The sequence below is a fragment of the Pseudopodoces humilis genome, chromosome 11, assembly GCF_049639895.1.
Source record: "Pseudopodoces humilis isolate 2021_Gansu_Grassland_sample_001 chromosome 11, ASM4963989v1, whole genome shotgun sequence".
Classification (NCBI taxonomy): Eukaryota; Metazoa; Chordata; class Aves; order Passeriformes; family Paridae; genus Pseudopodoces; species Pseudopodoces humilis.
The window spans coordinates 24208295-24231923 of record NC_142210.1 but is presented as its reverse complement, the minus strand read 5'-3'; the positions used below and the strand labels follow the sequence as shown (position 1 = coordinate 24231923).

Genomic DNA, 23629 nt, shown 5'->3' with positions numbered 1-23629 from the left:
CTTTGCGGGGTTTTGTGCGGCGGCTCTCCCGGCACACGGCTGTGCCCGTGCTCCCAAAGTGGCTGCTGTGATTAGAGCTGTAATCTCTGTATCAGCTTTTACATTTCAGACCGGAGAGGGGAATTAATGCCATTCCGCTCTCTGCCCTTCCATACATCTTCCAAACACCGTTCTCCCGGGAGCGCTCGGAACTTCGCTCTCATCCTAAGGGTGACCAAATCCCCAAATTCCTGCAGATCCCTCGGAGGATGGAAGTTCCTGCCGGATGGGGCCACCCGAGGAGCTGCAGCAGGAGGAGGAGGAGGAGGAGGAGGAGGAGGAGGAGGAGGAGGGAAGCGATGGGCACGGGGATGCTCCGGGCTGCAATTTGCCCGGGCCAGCCCACGTGGGCGAGGGTTCGCCCTCAAGGTGACACGTGTGACTTCACCTCCGATGTTTACGGAGCTGGGGAGCCGGACGGCTTTTCCAGAAGGTTCCAGAGAAAGCCCCGGTCCGTGCAGGGGCCCCGGAGCCGCTACAGATGTTTCCATGAGAAGGTCGCAGCTCTTCTTTCTGGTTAAGCCCCGCAGCCACGTCTCTAATTACAGCTCTGTGGCCGCCGTGGGGTTATAGAGGGAGAAGGAGAGCTCTGAAATCGCTCTCATGATTTGAGGGCACCGAGGCAGGAGGCGAAATGCTGGCGGCACGCACCGGGACCGTGGGGGGGAAGAGCTCCGATGAGTCCCTGAAGCTGAGGAAGCAGTCGGTGCTGTCCCTGGGCAGCAGGGACAGAGCCCTGAAGAGCTCGGCCGAGAGCAGCAAGGAGGGCCGGGCTCGGGCAGGGCAGCCCCAGCAGCGAGCCCGGCGCCTGGCGCTGCTGCGGGAGCTGGAGATGAACTGGTACCTGCGGCTGTGCGAGCTGTCCCACGAGTTCACCATCGCCTACACCACCGGCATGCCCCACAGGTACGTGCCCTGCTCCTCCCGGGACACTAATCACAGCAGCAGCGGCAGCGATAACCACCGTAGCCGTAGGAATAAGAACAGAAAGCTCTTCGGCTTTGGAAGTCTGATTTTTGTGGTTACTCGTGCTCTACAGAGCTGAATATCCTGCAAACTTGTCTCTCGATTCCCCTAACTTCCCCAGCCAAGCTGTGCTTGCTGAGCTTTGTTTCTCCTTTGCCCGAGCCGCTGTGGTTTTGTTCGAATAGAGTTGAAAAGTGGCTGCTGTCGAGCAGGGACAGTGTGGGTGGCAGGAGGGTCCCCGTGTCCCCTCCCTGGCCGGGAACAGCCCCGGCAGGGAAACCGGCACTCGCTGCATCTCTCGTCCCATCGCTCTTAAATGTCGCAGCCTCCAGAATCTGATCTTGCTCCTTTAAAAAAATATAAGGGGATCTTGGTATTAGTGGAAATTAGACGTGCGAGTCTCTAATGTCCCGTGCGGGGTCAGACCCTCAGTGAAATCGGAACCTCGGCAGAAGCTGATGTGTCCCAGAGCCGGGAGCGCCTCCGGGCAGCGCTGGGACCGGCTGGGAGGGACAGGAGCGCTCCTCCACCCCTCCTGGGCTTTCCTTCACCCCTCCTGGGCTTTCCTTCACCCCTCCTGGGCTTTCCTCCACCCCTCCTGGGCTTTCCTTCACCCCTCCTGGGCTTTCCTTCACCCCTCCTGGGCTTTCCTTCACCCCTCCTGGGCTTTCCTCCACCCCTCCTGGGCTTTCCTTCACCTCTCCTGGGCTTTCCTCCACCCCTCCTGGGCTTTCCTTCACCTCTCCTGGGCTTTCCTTCACCCCTCCTGGGCTTTCCTTCACCTCTCCTGGGCTTTCCTTCACCTCTCCCAGGGTTTTCCTCCACCTCACTTCGGTAGCAGCCGGGATTCCGGCTGAGAACCGGCCGAGATCTTCCCTAATCCCAGGCAGGGTGGGGATGCCTGCAGTGCCCTGCACAAACCGAGCTCTTGCAGATGTGCTTGGATAAGAAATAAATTAGAATGTCACGGCAATAAAAATTAGGAGTAGGATGAGTGAAAGGAAAAGGAAGTAAAAGGGATCAAGTGGGTATTAATGCAGGAATGTTCACAAGCACCTGAAGGGAGCCCGAGGGGTCTGAGGGGGCAGATCCCGGCTCTGGTGCCTGTGGTTGGCACCCAGGGGCTCAAACTGCACCCTAAAAACAAAGTGCTGGGGAATAACTTTTGGGAGAAGTAACTTTCTAAAGATGCTGATCCACACAAACCCTGATCCTCCAGCAAAAACCTTGTGTCCAAAAAACTCAGGGAAGCTTGTAGAAGTATTTCTTAGAGCTGGCCCACCTTGCATTGGAGATGAGCTGGGGCTGGCAGAGGTAAAACCAAGGGCAGCTGCAGCAGAGATCACAGGTACAGCCCTGGAGCTACACTGCAGGGAGGAAATGATGGTCCCTATGAGGAGCAGCCTCGGGACAGGGCAGGGACAGACCTGGGACACCTCAGCTGCCCTCCCTTGAGTGTCCCAGGGCTGCAGAGAGCTGGGTTGAACCCCCCTGCACCCCCCTTGGGATCAGCACTGGGAGAACAGGACCCCCATCCTTGGGCAGGACCCTGCCCAGGCCACCCAGGGCCACCCACGCTCTGATGTGACAGTCACACAAGAGGAATAACGGGGTAATCCCACTGCTCCTGCCAAACTCCCCTCTGTGACATTGAATTATGAGCTTTTCAAATATATTCTGGGGTTGGGATCAGTCTTTCTTTATCTGCTTTGAAAGATTTAAGGATTAGTTGAGTTCATGATACATCCATCACTTGATTATTTAACTTATTTTTCTAATGTATTTGGGGCTGAAATGGGGTGAGTTTTTAAAATAGAAGAGTCTCAGACATCTGCCTCAGTGTCATGAACCAGACCTTGGCAGGATTGTTTACTGTGGCCAGAAAAGGTCACTGTGGCCCTTCTGGGTGCTGCAGGGATCAAGACCATAAAATCCATCCCTGCACCGTTCAAGGCCAGGTTGGACAGGCTTGGGCAACCTGGGGTAGTGGAAGGTGTCCCTTCCCATGGCAGGGGACTTTGGAATAAGATGGTCTTTGATGTCCTTTCCAATCCAAACCATTCTGTGAGTCTATGAACCAGAACCTCTCTCTGTTTGCTGTTCAGCAGTGTGAAATCAGTGTTAACATCATCATTTAATTCACGTGGATTGGCACAGCCCAGGAGGCTGCAGATGCCAGGGAAGTTCCCAGAGCAGGTAACCCCAGCCATGAGAGCTGTGACAAAACAAGAGATGCCTGCAGAGTTCATCCAGCCAGCCCAGGGCCTGAAATAGACCCTGTGAGAGTATTTGGTTTATGTTTATTTGCCTTGGATTGAGTCCCAAGCAAATATTTCTTATTATCTAAATATAAGGCCTGGGAAATGGGGTCAGAGCTCTATTCCCACCCTCAGCCCTCATCCCCCAGAGTGCCAGACCAGGGGCAAAACCAGATCACTGATCTCAGCCAAAATCCCTCCTGGGCATGGAGCAAAAGGGACAGGTTGTAGGGACACAGAGAATGTCTGGGAGAGGAGCCCCAGCCCCTTGGAGTGAGGCTGAATGCGTGTGACCTGTTCTTGAAACTCTCAGCTGGGTCTTTCTCTTCCAGTCACAGAATCGTGGGATGGTCTGGGTTGGAAGGGTGAAAGTCCATCCCATCCCACCCCTGCCATGGGCAGGGACACCTTCCACTGGAACAGTGCTCCAAGCCCCGTCCAGCATGGCCTGGAGCACTTCCAGGACAGGGAAAATCACACTGAATTTTCCAGCTCAGGTCCTGAACCCTGAGACCCTCACCCTGCTCGTGGAGCACATGGAGTGAGAGCACAGAAACCTGGCTGGGTTCAGGATGGGAAATATGTGAATGTTGGGTTTGGAAGGGTGTCCAGGGGAAGGGGAGCTGGAACAGCCCGGGACTGGGATGCTGGGTGGAGAGACATTGGTGGGCTTACTCCAGCAATTGTCCTTGTGCTTCGCTTCCAAAGAGGTTCCCTTTAAAAGGATGACATCCTGTATGGAAAGCCTACAAGTTCTCTCTGCTTCTAAGAAAAGCAAATTTTCTTTGAAACATTTTGCTTTCCCAAGAGGTTGATCTTTGCCCATGGCTGGTCTGAGCTTAAAATTGAAATAAGACCCCATGACTGGTATTTTTCTGGCTCCAGCACCTTGTGTCCCAGCTGGGTGGGGAAATTTGGGGACAATGTCCAGGGACCAGGAGAAATGGCAAAGACCTTTGTGCCACCGTGCTGCTGGGCCAGCTGGGCACCCTCAGAGCAAGCTGGGGTTAGAGAAGGGGAACTGAGCCCCCAGTGCTGGGGGGATGAAATGGGAGAGTGTCCCAAGGCATCCCAGGAGTGGAGCTGTGGCAGGAGTGATCCCCGGGCTGGCAGGAGCACTGCTGTCCCTGAGTGAGATCCTCTCACCCACTGGGGCTGGAAACTCGCCACCCTTTGATGAGAAATCCCTCTGCTCCTTCTGAAGGTCCTAATCCCACATTGCAGGTATGTTGGAAAAGGTTGGTGTCCTTTTCAGGACAGGAAAATCCCCATTTATCTTGTTTCTCTCTAATTCTGCACTTCCCATGCTGTTGGTCCATGCAGACATGACTTAGAGCTCGTGTCCTCACTGAGGAGCACAGGGGTGGGCTCACAGTGCTCCCAGGAAGGGCTGAGCCCTGTTTGAAGTGTCCTCCACAGATTGTCCTGCACAAGCCCTGGTCCATGGACACATCCTGACCCTGATGAGCCCAAAAGGCAGCGCCCAAAAGCTGACAGCAATGTTCATCTCTGTGTTCTGCTGCACCAGAACGTGCCCAGCCCAGGGGAGAAACCTGCCAAGAGCTTGGGGAGAAGATTTCTGTAGGATATGGATGGAGAGGGAGTTTCAAAGCCATAGAAAAATGTAATTAATGAGAGGCTGTGGGACTGGGCTGTGGCTGCAGGAGCCCCCTGCACACACCTTCAGCCACCTCTGTTCCTTGGCTCAGTGAGTGGAGCATCCCTCGTTCAGCAGAGCCATCACTCATGGGGAAATAAAGCATGTGCTTAATTTCTGGTGAAGCTGATGGATTCGAGCCTCTGCTCCATTTTAAGTGTGTACATTTTTCACAGCTGACAGAAGCAGCTGTAACTTACTGCGCTTCCCACATTTCCAGAGATTTATCCTGTGGGAGAGGGGCTGGGCAGAGGGCTCTGCTGAGGGCAGGGATGCTCCTGCACTCCCCACCTGCTGCTTCCAAAGGGGATTTTCTCTTCCAGAGGTACAGGGACTCTTCTATCTGACTTTGAGCTTGGACATTTTCTCTTTCTTCCTCTGCCTCCAGGATGTTTCTTCAGCTCTCCATGGGTCCAGAACAGCCAGCACAGTAGAACCTCCTTTTTTATTAAGATTTATTCAATTACTCGTGAGAAGTAATGAATTGTGAAAAGAAACACTTACTAAACACTTGTAAGCTGGTTCATTTACAGGCTGATCAGTTCTTTTCCCTTTCATTGCTTCAGCCAGTGCAGCACAGTTCAGCTGCTGCAGAACACCCCAAAGAGCAGCAGAGCGTGAGCCTGGCTCGTTTCTGATGACAGCAGAATTTCTCTCAGATGAAACACCATTTACAAAGCAAATTTGGTGTTCTCCAAGGAGGTGTTCATGGCACAGCTCCTTTCCTGCACACTTTGCTGGGCTCTGGCTGTGAAAGCTCCCAGTGTTCTGCTCCTGCCTAATTCCAGCAGGCTCTGGGAGCTCAGGCAGCTGCGCTCCGAGGGCCTGGGGGGGAAATCTTATAGGAGTAGATGTGTCTGCAAGAGCACCCAGGCAGCTCTTGCAAAACATGCTGCTGGCAAATGTTGGGGTGGAAAGTATTTATGGAGGTCACGGAGTCCCGAGGCGCTGCTGGATTAACCCACGCTGCAGCTGGGCTGGGCTCTGCATTCCTCTTTTATCTATTTTATGTTAGCTGAGGTTCTGTTCCAGGAGGGAGAATTCTTCCCAGAGCACAGAACTCCCTGGCAAACCCATCTCACTCGGCTTGGGGTGTCCTGCAGAACCCCCTGAGCTCCTGCATCCCACACAGAGAGCCCTGTCCTCTTCCTGCTGCTTTTCTTGGGTGAGCAACAAACTAAAACCTGGGAATTGTGAAACTTTCATGCAGAGATTGGCCAGCAGGCAGCCCTTTGTAGGATGTTCCTTTTCCTTACTCCTTTTCCCTTTCTCCTTCCCCATTTTCCCTCTTTTCCCTTCTCCCTTTCCTGGTTGAAATGGGAACTGTGAGGAGCTGACACCCAAACCTTTGGCCATTTCCAGTGGATTCAGCAACCTGGGCAAGCAGAGGGGTCCGAGGGATGGGATTGTCCCTGCCCCAGGCGATTAAACAGGCTTTTGGCTTAGGGAAAAGATGATGGACAGGGATTACAGATGTGTTTAAATCAGGAGCAGCCTGTAGCCAGTCACTCACCGTCTCCCACATGGCAGGAGCTGGGGCAGGGGGGAGCAAAGGACGTTTTGTACAATGGGTTTGAGCTCAGGAATTCCTTTCCCAGGCCCTTGTAGTGGAACTGGGGAGCTCCCTGGCACGGGAGGGTGTGTGGGTGCTGGAAGCTCCAGCAGGTTGAAGATGTTATCAGGGATCAGCCAGGCCCATCCAAGGTGTTGAACACCAAGGGGGGATTTCACCCTAAGCAAGAAAAGCCCCCCTTACACCCCTGCAGAGCCACCCCAGAAAAAGGGAATTTGGGAACGATCCCTTTGCCATGACTGCTCTTCCAGGCTTCCTTAGTGAGGCCCATTTTGTGCATTGAAGCTTTAAAATACGTAATCTTTAAATGGCAAAATATAGGAAGGCTCTTGATGGGGTCCTGTAATCCTGCTCTGTAATCCTGTCCTCATCTGCTCTGTCCTGAGTGCTGCTGCATTATATTTATTGGGATATACCTTACAGCCTTAATGTTTTCCCTATTTCCTGTGCAGATTGATCCATAGAGCTGTGTCCAGCTGTGTCCTTTTGTTAATAGTCAGTGTCAGTGGTTTTTTAGTGTTTTTTAGTCTGTGCAAACTCCACAGCAGCTCCCTGGTACAGTGGTGCCAGGACACTTCCCCATGTCTGGCCTTCTTCCCGATGATTTCAGTTCCTTGGATTTTGTGTGATTTTTGCAGGATCCTCTCCCTGCCCATGGATGAGCTTTAAGGTCCCTCCCAAGCCAAACCATTCCATGGTGATTCCCTAAAGTCCTCACAGAGCACAGCCAGGCTCCGTGTGCTGCTGCTTCCAGGGTAATTCCCACCTTTCTGTGGGAAGTTCCCATGCTGTGGGTGCTCGGTTTTGTGGGGAAAACAAAGCAGATTTTCCCCTCCCCATCGGTAAATGCCAGCCCACCCCCGGCTGCTCCGGCCCCTGCCCAGCAGGAATTTGCACTTTTGCTGCTTTTCCCCCACAGCTGCTGCTCCTGTGGCAGAGTTTGGGATATTCCTGGCTGTATTTATAGACAGGTTTGGAGGCTGCAGTCTGGGATGAAACTCAGCCCACGTGCTCCCGGTTAAAAGAGGTTTTATCCGGAGTCTTTGGGCTGACTTTGGGATCTGCTGAGAAAGGGATGCTGCCGGATACTGCACCGACACAAGATGCTGAGCAGGGAGCGAATTTGGGAGCAAAACCTCCTCCCGTGGCTTGCAGGTTTATTTCAAGGCTGTCTCCTTTAGGCACGGAGATAAATGCAGGCTGTGGCAGGGCTCAGGGCCAGGGCAGAGCGGGTCCCGTGTCCCCAGGCTCAGGTACAGCTCGGTGGGGCTGCCCTCTGACACATCTGTGAACCACAACTTGGTTTTTTACAGCCCAGGCCGGTGAAAACACTCAGCTGAGATGTTTGTAGGGCTCTGTGTTGAGCACCTCTCTGTTTGTGCCTCTGCCCGTGGTGTGGAGGGGCTGTGGGCAGCTGGGGAGGGGGAGGTTGGATGAAAGGCAGCTCTTCCATGGATAACCCCCCTGTGCAGCCCTGTGACTGCCTGATAAGCCTTTTCTTCCTTGTTTTCAGTGCATTTCCATAGTTGCTGGCTTCACCCCTGTGCCAGAAGAGCTCCAGAAGCCAGCACGGTGTTTCCATCATTCCAAGGGCACCGTTGCTGCTTTTTCCAGAGGTCTTTGTGGAGAGCTCAGGGATCCTTGGAGAGTCCAGGGGCACTGAGGCTGTTGGGGGAGCTGCTCCCCATGGTCCAGCTGCTGCTGGGCTGAGAGTTCTCCAGCCCACCCCAGCTGGGGAGATGAATCCTCACTGCAGAAAAAGACACAATCTGTAGATTGCAGGAGTAATTATTCATTTCCCCCGAGGGCCTAATGAGCGGTTATGCATTTGGCAGTAAGTAATGATCCTCTTGCAAATCTTTTTGTTAATTAAATGGGCGCCTTTCCAGTGCAAAAGTGGTTGTTCAATGTTTGGGATGTGCCCAGAGATCAGGGACTACTTGCCCGGCCAGCACTGGCCTGGGAAATGCAGAAATCCTTGGCTTGGAAGTGCTTGGCAGTGGCTGGAGGTCACCTGAAGACCTGACAGTGCCTTGCACTTGATTTTCTAAAATGCCATTGTCCCTGGATCCCTGGCAGTGTCCCAGGCCAGGCTGGACAGGGCTGGGAACACCTGGGACAGTGGGAGGTGTCCCTGCCATGGCAGGGGGACACTGCAAGGGCTTTAAGGTCCCTTCCAGCCCAAACCATTCCATGACACAGTGTTCTTGCCTCGTGGGCCAAAAAAAAAATTTGTTAAAAGCCTTTGCAGAGAATTGTGGAAGTGAAAAGAGCAGAGGAAATTTGGGGAGCTAAAGAGTGACGGCAGAACTGCTCCTGCCCGGCAGCAGAGCGCTGTGCCTGCACCTGCTCAGGTGAAAAACAGATTCCAGAGGTCCCAAAATGCTGATTTTTCACCAGCAGAGTGGGCTGGTAACTGAGAGGCAGAGGAGGTGCTGACACAGCGGGTTTTGCAGATCCCTCCCCCGGAGAGGAGCCTGGCAGTGGGAAAAGGATCCATTAAAATGAGTGGGGCTGAGGATGGTTCCCCGGTAATCTGCTGGATCCTGGGTGATGTGCTGATTCTCCTCCGTGATTAGTTCCAGCAGGTGCCTCATTCTTTTGGGCTGCTGGTCAGGGTGAAGGGTTTCCCTCGGGAGCAGGCTCTGTGTGCCAGCTCTGCTGGGTGCAGCTGACGGGATTTGTACCCTGTGTCACTCACGTTAATAATCAGAAATGCTGCTGCAGCTGAAAGAGAGACTCTCAGGAGAAGACTTACAATTCTTCTTTGAAAAATGCTATTTGGGAAGGTGATATTTTTAATAGTGCTTATTATGCAGTGGTGACTTATATAAGATAATGACTGCTGGAGACACTTGGCTTTCGCTGAGCTGCTCACAGAGGGGCCAAGTCCCTCCATCGGCCGTAGGAGGTGACAACTGAGGCTTCCCAGGAGAGGGGGAAGCTTTCTGAAGGGGTTTTCATTGGGAAAGAGCTTCCCAAACAGCACAGTCTGCTGGAGCTCGTGTGAGCCTCTGCCAGTTAATCTCAAAGAATCAGAAGTTCCTGCTCTGTCGCTGCTCCCTGTGTGCTCCAGCGTGTCCCAGAGCAGGGCAGCTCGGAGCTGTGAGTTTGCTGCCCACATCCTGCCCCAGCACCTCAGCAGAGTTCCTCCACACAAGTTAATTTAGAGCTCTAAGCTGTTACAAGTAATGCTCGGGTGAGATTTGACGCGTGTGGATAACACAGCAATGCTCATAATTGCCTAAAATCTACTATTCAACAAGCACAGCCAAGCTGGGAGAACACAGCTTGGGCTGAGCTTTATTTGGAATACATTTATCCACCAGGTGATGCGGAGCACACGGGGAAAATCTGCATTTTGTGTGTGCAGGGTGTAGAACACGAGTATGGCAGAAGGGAGAATCATTTCTTGGCACAAGAGCCCTGAGGGTGCTGCTGCTGCTGCTGGGGATGCTCCTCTGCTCTGGGATGGAGGCTCAGTGACTGCACACCATGTCAGGGGCTCCCAGGGGGAATAAAACAGAAAACCCTCTTGTACTGGGTGGTGGAGCTTCGTGCAGCTCAAAGTGTTTTAATCATATTTAATCACAGAGTGGCTTGGGCTGGAAAGGACCTTAAAGACTGTTAAGTGCTCAGTGTAGCACGGTACATTAATTTAATGGTGACTTCTGGAGCCCCTCATGTGAGGCTCTGGCTTGCAGTCAGCTGAGAAATGGAATAGATAGCATGGAAAAATTAAATTACCTGCTTTGGAGCAGGGATCCAGCAGCTAATGGGCAACAGGCACCGTGGGGGGGGTGTTCTCTCCCCGGGGACGAGTGGCCAGTTAATTGGATTGGGCGCCTGATGAGCTCCGGGCTGGGTCCCAGCGTGGATTCTTTCCTGTTGTGTCACAGATGATTTATTTCATGTTGCCCGTGCACAGCTCCTCGGGGCTCCCTTGGGGCTGGGGGTGCTCCCACACCCAGGTGGGGCTTGGACACCCAGGGGTTGGGGATTGGATGGGAATTAGTGCAAGAATTTGGAGCAGCACAGGATCCCAGCCTGGTTTGGGATGGGAGGGACCTTTGAGCCCCTCCAGGGACACCTCCCACTGTCCCAGGCTGCTCCAAACCCCAGTGTCCAGCCTGGCCTGGGATGTTTCCAGGGATCCAGGGGCAGCCCCAGCTGCTGTGGTGCTGGATTTATCCCAGCCCAGCCTTAGCCCCGTGCTGGCAGAGCAGTGGCTCGGAGCTGTCTCACTCCCAGCTTTGGTCCATTCCAGGTGATGGAGCCCTCGGAGCTGCCGCTGGTCCTGGGGGATGGCACAACTCATGTGGCATCAGAGGAACCCCAGCCTGGAGCCACTGCCCCCAGCCTGGCTCAAAACCTGCCAGAACGACGCCTTTTAACTAAAATCCATTTAATGGCAATTTTGATCAGTTTTCCTCAAGTGCAATTACAAATGCAAATGGAGTTTTTGATGTGAAACCAGCGGAAATGTGATGGCTGTGGGCTCGATAAGCGCCGAGCTTTTGTTCTGCGGCTCATTTCCTCGCGCAGCTTCCAGCAGCGTTATCAAAAAGAGCCATTCCTGGCTTCAGCTGCACCCCAAAGAGATACAAATCCCCAGCAGGTCTGGAGCTGCTGCTGCCCATGGGACCCCTCCTCTGAAGGGCTGGAGAGGCTCGTCCTGGCTCTTAATTGGGATTAATCCCAGGGAAACCCTGCTGGGAGCGGCCTCCCCTGCCCAGCTCATCTCACCCGTGTCCGGATCAGCCCAGTTTCAGGAGATGTGAGGAGCTGCCACAATCCCCAGGAAGGAGGATCCCAGCGGGAAAGCTGTTCCCCAGCAGCTCTGGGCACGGAACACAGGCTGGGCTTGTCCTCACAGCTCTTACAGCCCAGTAAAATGTTACTGGGACATGAGGAGGGAGCGCCCTGAGGCAGAGTTACGGTGGGAGGCTGGAAATCTGGGATTTGGGATCCTGCTCGGGTCCTGGAGAGAGGCTGCTGCCTGCAGTTTGGGGTTTGGGGAATGTGGCTCTGGGGCTGTGGACAGCTCTGGGCTGGTGGATAAGGAAAGGCTTTTTTTGGGTGGGAAAGCTGGGAGGGTTCAGGCTCTGGAGAAGGATCCTGCCTCATGGCACTGCCAGCAGCGTTCCCTGGGCAGTCTCCTGAGGTCTGCTCCATCCAAGGGCATTGCAGGCAAAGGCTCGCTGAGCGCCTGTCTGAGTGTCCAACATGGTTAAACCTCTCTTTGGGAAGGCTGAAACCAGATTTTTGATGTGTCTCCAGCCTGGAAGCGCTGACTGTTCCATCCTGCTGCATCTCCCTGGGCCTGGGGCTGCTCTGGCACGGGGAGGGCAGGACCCTCCGGCACTGGGAGCAGAGGGAATGCTTCTGGCATTGATCACAGAATCCCAGACTGGTCTGGGTTGGAAGAGACCTTACTGTCCATCTCATCCCACCCCTGCCATGGCAGGGACACCTTCCACTGTCCCAGGCTGCTCCAAGCCCTGTCCAGCCTGGCCTTGGGCACTTCCAGGGATGGAGCAGCCACCACCTCCATCACGGGCACTGCTGCAGCTTTGCTGCAAAATTCAGTTGTTGTTTTCTCTTGGCATGGAAGAATTCCAGATAAAGAGCTTAAACAGGCTGGGTTGGCATCATTACCTGGATTGCTGGAATCACAGGCTGCTGTGGCTGGACCACCCAGTCCCCAGGCCCTGCCATGGCAGGGAGGGTAAACAGCCTCTGGCTGCAGCCACGAGAAGCAGAATCTCCAGCCAGACTTGGCATCGTATTTCGAAGGAGCTCCGCTCTGAGGTGGAATTTAAAAAAGGAAGGAGCAATCAGCGTGCTCAGCTCCGGCCGTGCTGGGCCAGGGCTGCAGCAGCTCACGAGGTTTCACGCAGCCCAGACTGCAGGACCTTGATTCATGTTCATATTTCGGGCTGCAGAAGCATCTTTCCTCCTCTGGCTGCAGCCAGAGCCGTGCTGCAGCCTGCCCCTGGAGCAGAGTCCCTGCAGGAGCTCCGGGAAGGGCTCCTCCCTCGCCCCCTGCTCTGTGCCTGCCCCACGGCCCCTTCCAGCCTGCACAGGGATCCCACCGGGGCTGCACGAAGCGTTTTTGGCTTTGGAGGTTTGGCTGTGTGTGTGTGTGTCCTCCTGTCCCTGCAGGGCTCGGGGCAGCTCTGGGGCCAGGGATGTGTTTGTGTAGAGGCAGCTCCCGCTGCCCCGGCTCTGGTGGCTTTTGGTTTGTCCCCCGGGGTGGCTGCAGTGGCTCCAGGGCTGGGGGGTCACAGGCTGGTCACAAGCAGCTGAGTGAAAGCTCATTTGCCTGATGAGGGTGTTGTTTAATGAGCGGTTGTTGTCTCGCTCAGGGGGAATGACACCGGGCATCTTGTCACCGTGGTTTGGTGGCACTGAGGTGTCACAGGGAGCCCGGGCTCGTGGCTGTCCTCTGCCAGGGCTGTCACGTACCTCCTGTTCTATAAGCTCAGGATTTTCATCATACAGAATTATGTTACTCCAACGTTTTACTCTAGAAGTGATTATCTTGCTCGGGGAAATGAAATAAATCCCATATTTAAGTACATATTCTGTGGAGAGACTGTAACCCCTCCAAAGCTAAGCAGCTTGAGGTAAGATGCTCTGTGGGATGTGCCAGTGCAGAAGGTGACTGTCCCTTTCTGTCCCCTGGCCTGGGCCTCCCCTGGTGCCTCAGGGCAGCCCTGGTGATGGGGGTGGTGATCAGGACCTGGTGACAGTGACCTGGGCTCATCCCCAGGACCAGCTCTCTGCGTTTGGCAGATCTGGCTGCAGTGGGGGCTCTCCAGAGATGTCCAGGACAGAGGTAAAACACACCTGGGGATGCCTGAGCCCAGTGAGGGGACGTGAGGCCGTCAGAGAGGGGAATATTTCCAGGTTTTTCCAGGATTTTCCAGGTCCTGCCCTGGGCTCTCAGCAACGCTCCAGCTGCATCCTCCAGTCCCAAAGAGACCCTGAGGATGTCCTGGGTGTGAGGGGCACCTTGGGGTCAGTGACCCCACGGCTTGTGCCCCCCGATGCCCCCTCTGCTGGGTTTGCTGGTGGTCTGCACTACCCCTGATGAGGGGTCTGGGAACTCTCCCGGGGTCCTGCTCCCCACAAATCCCTGCCTGAGGGTGATCCAAGGAGACCACTCACAGCTGGGAGTCCGTGGGTCTGCTGTGTGATTAACTGTTAATCCTCTTTGGGAAAATACCACCGGGGAACTGTTTTTGTTGTGTTTTAATGCTTTCCATCCTCAAAGGGATGCGCTGGGTACCTGTTCATGGGCCACCAGGACAGGAGCTGCGGCAGAAGCTCGTCCCCTGTCCCGGGGTGCTGGGTGGCCATGGCTGCCCCACAGCCGCTCTCACATCCCCAGCAGGATGGAGGGGGGACAGACCATGGTGTGCCGCAGGGCAGGGCTCAAAGCTCTGTCACCCTGAGCTCAGACCGGGCTGTGATCCCCCCCAGCACCCCCAGCTCGCTCTGCCACCGCTGCCGCCCCACCTCGGGGTGCCTCGGGCCGGTCACTGCAGGGGGGTCCAGCCTGGGAGCTGCTCCCGCCCCAAGGGCCGGGTCTGGGGCCGGGCAGGGAGCGGGGAGTGGGCACCGGCAGCTCCGGAGGTGCCCCAGCCCCCCACAGCCAGGGCAGGTGTAGGACAGGGACTCTGGACCATTTCCCGTGGCCTGTGCCGGGTGGGAAAGGGACCACGGGTGACCCTGCCACCCACGGGCACCCTCTGCTGTGGGGCTGCACCCAGGGCCACCCACTGCCCTCCCCAGGGCCGCTCTGCTGGTGACAGTGACAGACGGGGGTCCTGGGGTCCTCCAAAGCTGGTCACCCTCTCAGCCCCGCCTGGGCAGCTCCTCAGCCCAGGGGTCCCCGCGGTGCCCCAAGCCAGAGCCCCGGGAGAGGCGGCGCAGGGCAGGGCCGGGCTCTGGGCACAGTCGGGTGTGGGGATGGGGATGGGATGGGGACGGGATGGGGATGGCTTGTTCTGCTCAGGGATGGGGACGGGATGGGGATGGCTTGTTCTGCTCAGGGATGGGGACGGGATGGGGATGGCTTGTTCTGCTCAGGGATGGGGACGGGATGGGGATGGCTTGTTCTGCTCAGGGATGGGGACGGGATGGGGATGGCTTGTTCTGCTCAGGGATGGGGATGCCTTTGCTTCAAAGCCTTTGCGCTGCGGCTCGTTCTGCTGGTGATGCTGGGGGGGCAGGATTAACCCCGGCCCCGCTGCGAGCCGGGGGCTGCGGGCGGCGGCTCCGGGTGCCAGGAACACGGGATAAACGTGTTATCTCCCTCCTTAACACACCGGAGCGCGGCGATTTGCCTCCCCCTCCCCCCAATTCTTTTCTTTTTCCTTTCCCCCACAATTAACCCATTTTAACACCGAACTGCCGCCCGCTGTAGAAGACCTCTCTTAGCGACGCCGGCAGCGATTTTTTCCGGGCGGATCTGCCTGAATCTCCTGCCTTCCCTCCGAGCACAAAGGAGGCCGGTGGATCGCATCCCGCCCATCCTCGCCATCCTTCCCGCAGGCTCTGGCGGGGGCATCCCGGGGCCGCTGCGGAGCCGCTGCCAGCGCTCGGCGGGCTGCCATGGGTGGGAGGTAGCGCTGCTGCGCCTGGGCGAAGGACACACCGATGGATGCTGCCGCTCCTTAGGGACGGGGCTCGGCTGTGCCTGCTCAGCACTTGGCGGTCCAGCGCTCGCAGGATGCCCGCAGTGATTTAAAAGCGGCGGCCGGGAGGCTGCAGAGACACAGAGCGGCTGCGGAGCGATCACCATGAGGGAGCGGCGCTCCGGCAGCACCTGACTGGATGGATGCTTCTGCCTGAGCAGCAGCATCGCCGCCGACAGCCCGGAGTGAGCCCCGAGCCGTTGTCGTGGCAAGTTCGCGTTCCTGTGCCGGAGGCACCGCGGGCACGCAGCGAGGCTCTCCCGGAGCCCCCGGAGCTCGGGGAGTCGCAGGTCGGGGCTTTGCCGGCCGTGCTGGGCAGCTGCAGCCCCTGCGGGGCCGGGGGTCCGCCCGCCACCCGGCCGGGGCACCGCGGGCGCGATGCAAGTGTCCATCGCCTGCACAGACCACAACTTGAAGAGAAATGGTGAAGACAGGCTCATCAGCAAGCAGAACACCACGACCCCGAACGTAGTGAATGCAGCCCGGGCAAAATTCCGGACAGTGGCTATTATCGCTCGCAGTTTGGGGACATTTACCCCGCAGCATCACATTTCATTAAAAGAATCCACCGCAAAGCAAACGGGCATGAAATATAGGTATGGGCACGGTCTCGGTCTTTGTTCCCTTGCAGTGTAATAGCTCTTTACTTTGCCTGCCTGGATGCACCTGGTTTCGCAGAGGAGCTCTCTGCTCGGGTTATTAATAGATTTTTAAACTTGGGCATAACTGGGAAGCTTTGGGGTGTTTATGTTTTTGCAGGGATATGTATCTGGGATTTTATACCAAAAACCCACTCGCTCGAGCAGATTCTATGCAACGTTGTGAATTTGTGCCAGTGGTGCTAAGATGGTTCCTATTAAGTGTTCAATGTAACTAATATTGGTGCTAATGAGCAGAAAAATCAATTAGCAAAGCATGCTTGGGGCTGGACAGGGAAAGTTGGTTTGCAGCGTGTTGTGTGGAGCAGAGGCGTCTGCCGTGGGGATCAATCCACCGTGGGGGTGGCTCACCGACTTCTCACCTGGTTCACTTGGCAAAGATGAGATCAAAGCCAATTTTAGGCAAATGCAGAAAGCAAAATCTCAGGCATTCTTATGGAATGCCTCCTGCCTCTCGCAGGTTTTTATTCCTCCTAACCTAGGCAGGAAAAACAAGGAATGGCTGTGAGTTCGGTGTGAAGTGCTCAGTGTGGGCAGCTGATCAGCTTGTCTGTCCTGCCTTTGGCTGCAAGTGAGGATTTGTGTGCCTTTGGTGTTGGCTTTTGCCTGTCCAGTGTGTCCCTTGCAGCCACCAGTGGGTGACATTCGGACTGGGAGAAGGGGACAGCCTGGGATCTCGGCACCCCGTGCCCGAGGGGGAGCTGCTGCTGCGGAGGCAGCTGGCACAGGAGGGCTCCATGGGCAGGCTGCGGGGCATGGGTCTCCAGGCAGCTTCATCCTGCTAGTTTCCAGCCCCTGGGCTACCAGCCCGGGCTCCTGTGCCCCCAGACCTGCCAGGGGAACTGCAGTTCTGTGTTAATGCTGGGTCTGGGGTCCTGGGGTGGCTGCAAAGCCACTGTGGGTTCAGCAGCCGCTCTCGGATCCAGGCGTGGTGCAGCCAGCGCAGGGGGATCCTGCAGGAAAATGTCACTGTGAACTCTCCAGGAGCTGCACACATTGGAAGCAGTGTGGTTGGGGTGCTCAGATGTCATTTTCTGTGGTGTGCTTGGATGGTTGATCAATGACAGGGAGGCTTTGCCCAAGTGGAATCTCGGCCTTTCCAGCTGCTCGTCCTGTCCTTCAGCCGTGACCAACTTTCAGCAGGGACCTTGCACCCTCCTGGGCTGGGGCTGGCAGCAGAAGTTCCCCGTGAGCCTGAGCCAGGGCAGAAATGCTGGGTAATAAACGTGTCCTGGAGCCAGCTCCCAGCTGGATGGGGGCTGGGGGTGGCATGGTAGGGACAGTGTCCAGGGGGTCCTGGCAGGGACAGTGTCCAGGGGGGTCCCAGCTCCCAGATGCTGCAGTCTGGCCTGGCCATGGGGAGGGCAGGGTTTGAGCCATGGCAGAGGGTCCAGTCTGAAGACAGGACACACAAAATCAGTGTAACCTGTCCTTTAACCACCTTCCCAGTGAAGCAGTGGCAGCCAGCAGCTCTTGTGACCCCTGACCTCTCTGGCAGCCCCATCGTGCCTCAGTTTCCCCGTAAGCTTATCTGTGGGAGAGGAGTCTTTGATGGTGTCCCTTGGAGGCAGGACCTGCCCCAAGCCATGCTCGTGGGGTGTCCCTCGGAGACAGGAGCTGCCCCAAGCCGTGTTCCCTGGCTGTACGGGCACCGTGTGCTGATTGCCAGCAGTTATCCTGATTTCCCGGGCTCCCAGCGCTCTCTCCCAGGGTACCAACACCCCGGGGAATCGCAATTCATTGCTCCTGCAGCCTCCACAGTTGGGCCTTTGCGAGTCCTTCCTGCCTTATTCCAGGTTTGGAGAGTGAGGGTGGATTGTCCCAGCGGAGTTCTCACACCCGGCACTCCGTCTGCCCCAGACCTGGGAGTTGCACCAGGAATAGCAGCTCGTTGGCGACAAGGCTGAGGTTTTATCTTTATGACTAATCTCTGTTTCTGCTCGCGAATCTCTCCGTGTGCAGAGCTGATTTCTCCCCCAAGAGAAGCAGCGCAGGGGAATTTGGAGGAAGAGCTGAGTAACCCTCGGGCTCAGCGCGACGCTGCTGAGTCGCGATAACCTTTGGGTGGGGAAGCGCCTCCCAACCAACGGAGCTGGAATTTCGTGTTCACCTTGGGACCGATTCCTCAGCCCGAGGGAAATCCAAAGCCGAAGCCTTTTCCCGGCGGCCGCAACAGCAATTCTGCAAAGTCCTCAGCTCCCTCACATTTGAAGCTGAAGTCCTTCCCAGTTCATTTTCTGCCTGAATTACGTCCTTGATGCCGAGCTCTGCAGCGTGAGCTGCTCCAAATGCCACCAGAGCCACGCTGGCCCTCGATCGGAGCTAAAAATACCGAGAGCCACCCCCGTGCGCCCCCGAGCGCTGCCGCCGCCCCCGCGGCAGGGCTGCCCCGCAGCTCCCGCTCCGCTCCCGGGATGCGCCCGGGATGAGCCTCCCCCGGCTGCCAGCCTCCCCATCCGCTGCCGTTATGTAAAAGGGAGAGACAGCGACTACGCCTGTGACAGGGTGGGGGCGGGAGAGGAGCCAGCTCGGGGGCTTTTCACCGAGTGACATGTTTCTGGCCCCTCTCCAGCTCTGGGAGAGAATTGGAATATGAAAGGCAAAAGTTTACGGGAATAAATGCGCTCGCCGGGGAACAGCTGCAAATACGAGGACTCAGGTGCGTCCCCGTGGCGCTCACCTGAGCGGAGCTCGGCTCTGCCTTTGCAAAACGAGCTTTACGTTTGGCATCCTCCGAGCAGGGCTGTGGCAGGAGCCGGACAGGACCTCCCGGACATCGCCTCCGCTGTCACCGCCGGCCGCAGCCCCGCTGCCTCCTCCTGCGGAAGGCGAACGGGCAGAGGGGCAGCTCTCTTTTATCCTTTTTAATGCTCCAGTTCAGTCCCACTGGCGAGCCCGCCCAGATGCTCGGGGGGAATATCTGGGATCACTTCAAGCCTCTCTTTGAAAACGATGTAGTTGCAGTGCTCGGCTTGGGAAATTGCAATCTGCCGCACCGCTGCTGGAAAACAAAGGATGCGGCTCTGCTTCCCCGAGATGATGCACGGCAGGGAGCAGGGACAGCAGCCTGGCTCTCCACCTGCTTTGGACCATGGAGAGGTCCCAGCCCGGGTTCTCCTCTCTCCTAATTTGCTGGATCTTCCTTAAAATTCTTTTCAGTGAAGTGGATCCAGGCCTGATGCTGGTGCTGGGGGTTATTTCAGATGTGGCGCTGCTACCGCAGGGAACAACTTCTCAAAGTGAGACTGGCACCAGCCTGGCTGTTCTCAGACTTAAAATTACGGATCAGGAAGCAGTTTTTACAATGAGGCTGGTGGGGCCCACAGAAGCTGTGGCTGCCAAGAGTCCAAGGCCAGGCTGGACAGGGCTTGGAGCAGCCTGGGATAGTGGAAGGTGCTCCTGCCCATGCCAGGGGGTGGGATGGATCTTTAAGGTCCCTTGCAGCCCAAGCCATTCTAGAATTCCCAAGTTCTTTGATACCAGCCCCTTTCCATCACAGCTGCAGCACTGCACAGCCTTGCCCAGAGTGCCCCATCTCCCCAGGAGCCTGCTCCCTGCCCAGGCTGTGCTGGGAGCGGGGATGTGCTGGGAGCGGGGATGTGCTGGGAGCTGGGCTGTGCTGGGATGTGCTGGGAGCTGGGCTGTGCTGGGATGTGCTGGGAACTGGGCTGGGCTGGGATGTGCTGGGATGTGCTGGGCTGGGCTGGGATGTGCTGGGATGTGCTGGGATGTGCTGGGCTGTGCTGGGAACTGGGATGTGCTGGGATGTGCTGGGATGTGCTGGGATGTGCTGGGAACTGGGACGTGCTGGGCTGTGCTGGGCTGTGCCGGGCTCCGCCGCTGCGGGGCCGATTTGGGGCTGTCAGCAAGTCAGAAATCTCCCTTTTGCCGAGCCCTGCAGGCGCATGGGCACGAGGGACCCAATTTACAGAGAACAACTATCTATTTGTGTTCATCCATAATTGATGGAGGCCGCTTTGACCATTAACTCCGGCGCGAGCCTAAACGAAAAAAATTTATCTGCAAAGGCAAATTGGTGGAGTTGATGTTGCAGGGAGCCTGGGCAGAGTGAGGAGAGGAAACCCCGAGGTTTCCCATCCCCCGAGGGGAAAGCCATCCTTCCCACCCAAAGGGGTGAGAACGTGCCCTCATTAGAGAAGTGTTACTAACGTTTGTAAGATAAGAGCTGAAAAACGAGGGAACAAAGCGGGAAGAAGGGAGGGCGGAAAAGAGTTGTTTCCCTCCCCATAATTATTTTCGAATCTGGGGGGAGCTGAGCATTTGGCGATGGTGGAGGAACAGGGAGGAGGAATCTGTGGAAGAAAAGCTGCTGACACCGGAATTACGTAAAGGTGCTCTGGGCAGATAAACCTTGAGAAGTAAAGTTTGCTTTCTTCCTCATCCCCTGGGAAAGAGGAGAGATTTAGAGCAGATTTTAGGAAGGAATTGTTCCCTGTGAGGGTGGGCAGTGCTGGACACGGGCTGGGAGCCGCCTGGGACAGGGTGGGGTTGGGATGGATGTGGCGCTGGGTGGGTTTGAAAGTCCCTTCCAAAGGTGTGATGATGCTCTGGTTCCATGGAACGTCCCTCAGCCGTTCCTGGAGGGGCTCCTGGTGCAGCTCCAGAGGAGGAATCCCAGGCTGGGAGGGGCTGGTGCCCTGCGGAGCCCTCGGGCGTGGCTGAGCCGTGTGAGCACCGGCAGCCTTCGCATCCTTCCACTGCTTTGAACATGCCCGGGTCACCCGGGGGCTGGCAGCAGAAATGCTTTTATTAAAATGCAGATTCCCTCTGTGCCATCGGGGTATTACTGACGCTGGAATGGCCCTGTAAAGCACGAGGTGTCCTGACTCCCCCAGAGGGTCACCTTGGGCTGCAGAATTCCCTTGGGAATTGGAGTTAAGTCTTGTGCTTGCCAAGGGGTGTCGGTGGAAGCAGGTATTTCTTAGCACTGTTCCAGGAGCTGTGTCTTTTTCCCCCAGCGATTGTTTTTCCAAGCATTAACCATAATAACTACCTCACATATTTAGGAAATTGTGGTTTATTTAAGCCTTGCTGCAATTATGAGCAGTTTTAAGTTCTCGCATGCAAATGGTACAATTATTTTGGTATCAAGTTCCATATTGTTTCAGCACTTTCCACATCAAGCTGACTTTTATGGCTCATCGTCTGATCTTCATTTTCCTGCTGCAAATTAAGATTAATCCAGTGAACAGAATGGATTTACGCTGAATTCACAATGCTTTTCCCCCCAGGACTGTAGCTTATAATGGCTACAAAGGAGGCAGGAATAACTCAGAGGGGAAGGAAAAGGAACCAGTTGAGTAAACAAAATCTGCTGATTTGTGCTGCTTTCACCTTCCCAGTGGCTCCCCGGGAGTTTGCAGCTCCAAGGTGAGGCCGGGCTTCGCTGGGGTCTGGATTTCTCTCCTCCCATCGTTCTGCAGGCTTGGCTTTGGACACACATTTATTCTGCAGCTCCCAGCCCGGGGCAGGGTCTGTCCTCCCTGGCACCGCTGCCTTGGGGCTGGCCCCGGTGTCTGCAGCTCTTCCCAACCTCAACAATTCCCTAATTCCACCCTAAACTGGGCTCTGCGGGTGCCTGGGCTGGAGATGGAGCTCCTGTTCCAGGTGTCAGATAGAGCCGCGTCTCTGCTGTGCGGTGCTGCCCACCCCGGGCACCCCTGCAGCCAGGGGGCTTCTGGTGTCCAGCCCCGGCTGGCCCTGGGGACAGCTCTGCCCCGGCTGGCCCTGGGGACACCGGGACGCGCTCCGAGGACAGGCGGGGCTCCCGGAGCACGGCCCGCACCGCTCTGCGCTGCCCGGACAGAACAGAGAGATTTTAAGGATGCTTTTAAATAATGCAGGGGAGATGCGGGGGTTGAGCCGCGGAGCTGCCCACGGCAGAGGGGCACGAGCGGCCCGGCTGAGGGTCCCTGTCACCCGTGACTGGGGGTCATTGTCACCTCTGAGTGGGTGTCACTGTCACCCGTGGACGAGTGTCACTGTCACCCATGGGTGGGTGTCACTGTCACCCGTGGGCGAGTGTCACTGTCACCTGTGAGTGGGTGTCTCTGTCACTTGTGGGTGGGTGTCACTGTCACCCGTGAATGAGTCTCCCTGTCACCCATGGGTGGCTGTCCCCATCACCCATGAATGACTCTCTGTGTCACCTATGGGTGGCTGTCCCCATCACCTGCAGCTCTCTGTCCCCATGCCCCACAAGTGGCTGTCCCAGCACTGTCCCCCAGGCCCGTGTCCCCTCCCTGGGCAGTGCCAGTGGCAGTGGCAGTGGGTGTCTGTCCCCTCCCTGGGCAGTGGCAGTGGCAGTGGCAGTGGGTGTCTGTCCCCTCCCTGGGGCTGCTGCTGGTGGCAGTGGCAGGTCCCTGCCCCACGGCTGCTCACACTCAGCGTGCTGCACCCTCCTCCCAAAGCCTTCCCTGCAGCCTGGGATTTTCCATCTAAAGGCTGCCTGACAACTTTAATCTAATGCTTAAATGGATGGAAGAGAAGCTGTCGTGCAGGAGCGCTGTAATTTAATTACTTGGGAAGCGCACAGTTTAAGACATTTAAAATGTATTATTTTAGCCTGGCTGCTTTGGCAAAACCCAATTGGAACTTTGAGCGTGCTTATTTTTATTTCAGGCTAACGCTACAAAACGCCTTCTGTAGAATGTGTTTGTTAAGAAATTCATTGTATTTGAGGAAACAAAAATGCCCCTGGGTGGGACTTGCTCATCGAGGCGTCCAAATGTATTGGAATTGTTTCTCAAACTACTTTTGTAGCACCTTCAACCCCACTTGGGCAGGAGGGAGTGGGGAGCAGGGCCTGGTGTTCTGATGCCTCCCTGGGCTGGCCAGGTGTGTCCTCAGGGCTTTGTGCAAATGACTTTTGGGAGATATTTACTGGCAAAGCTCTGTCCAGAACAGAAATAATCAGTGGGACTTGGGGTTTGAGAAGCAGGAGAAGCAGGAAGCTTATGGAAAATAAGATCCTGAGCTCCTGGATGCCCCCATTGAAGTCCTGGTGCCTTGTCCCTGGCAGCTCCTCAGAGGGAAGCTGGAGCAGGTTTATCCTGGTTTTGGTTACAAAATTCAGGATTGGTACGAGAATCTATGAAGGGCCCACAGCAGCTTAAATCCAGCTGGAAGCAACATGTGGAGAGGCTGGGATGGGTGGGATGGGGTCTGTACATGGGGCAGGAGAGCTGGGCTCTCCTCTCAGAGCTCCTGAGAGCCACCAGGAGAACGTGCCCTTTGTGTAAACAAGCTGCTTTGGAGATATTTTGAGGATGAAGTCATAAAAATTTTATGGCATACCTATATTTTCTTTTTGGCATTGAATTGGCCATAAAAACCGACACAGAGAAACAGCTTCAGCTGTGCTGGCTGGGAAACTGCTGCAGCTGCTTCTCAGAGCCATCAAACCAGCCCTCAGTGGGTTGGGTTGGAAGGGATGCCATGTGCACGGACACCTCCCACTATCCAGGTTGCTCCAAGCCCCATCCAGCGTAGTTATTTTTTCCCAAATCCCATCCATCCCCTGTTTCTGGCAGTGGGAAGCCATTCCCTCCTATCCTTCACTCCAGGCCCTTGCTCAGCAACGCTTCACATCTTACAAAAGAAATATATATTTTCTCTGTCAAAAAAGCAAAAGTCCCGCACTGTAATTAAAACATAAATTCCATTATTTTTCCCAGCTGTTTCCCTACCTCAGGCTGCTTGATTTTATAACAATTCCTGCAAGTTGCCTTTACCCTTTATTGTAGCAAGGA

General features: G+C 55.9%; 1 protein-coding gene across 3 annotated transcripts in view; it reads left to right on the top strand.

The window, feature by feature from the left end:
- Window positions 1-443: 443 nt before the first annotated feature.
- Window positions 444-23629, top strand: part of KCNAB1 (potassium voltage-gated channel subfamily A regulatory beta subunit 1) — a 56611-nt gene continuing 33425 nt past the window's right edge. The window contains exon 1 of one of the 3 annotated variants that reach the window (XM_005525138.3): window positions 444-945. In XM_005525138.3, coding sequence (XP_005525195.1) covers window positions 674-945 — 272 coding nt within the window. In that variant the 5' untranslated portion in view covers window positions 444-673. Of the gene's footprint in view, window positions 946-5976; window positions 6086-14786; window positions 15795-23629 lie in introns of those variants that run through there. The other 2 variants (XM_088061132.1, XM_088061130.1) reach the window with 2 other exon arrangements.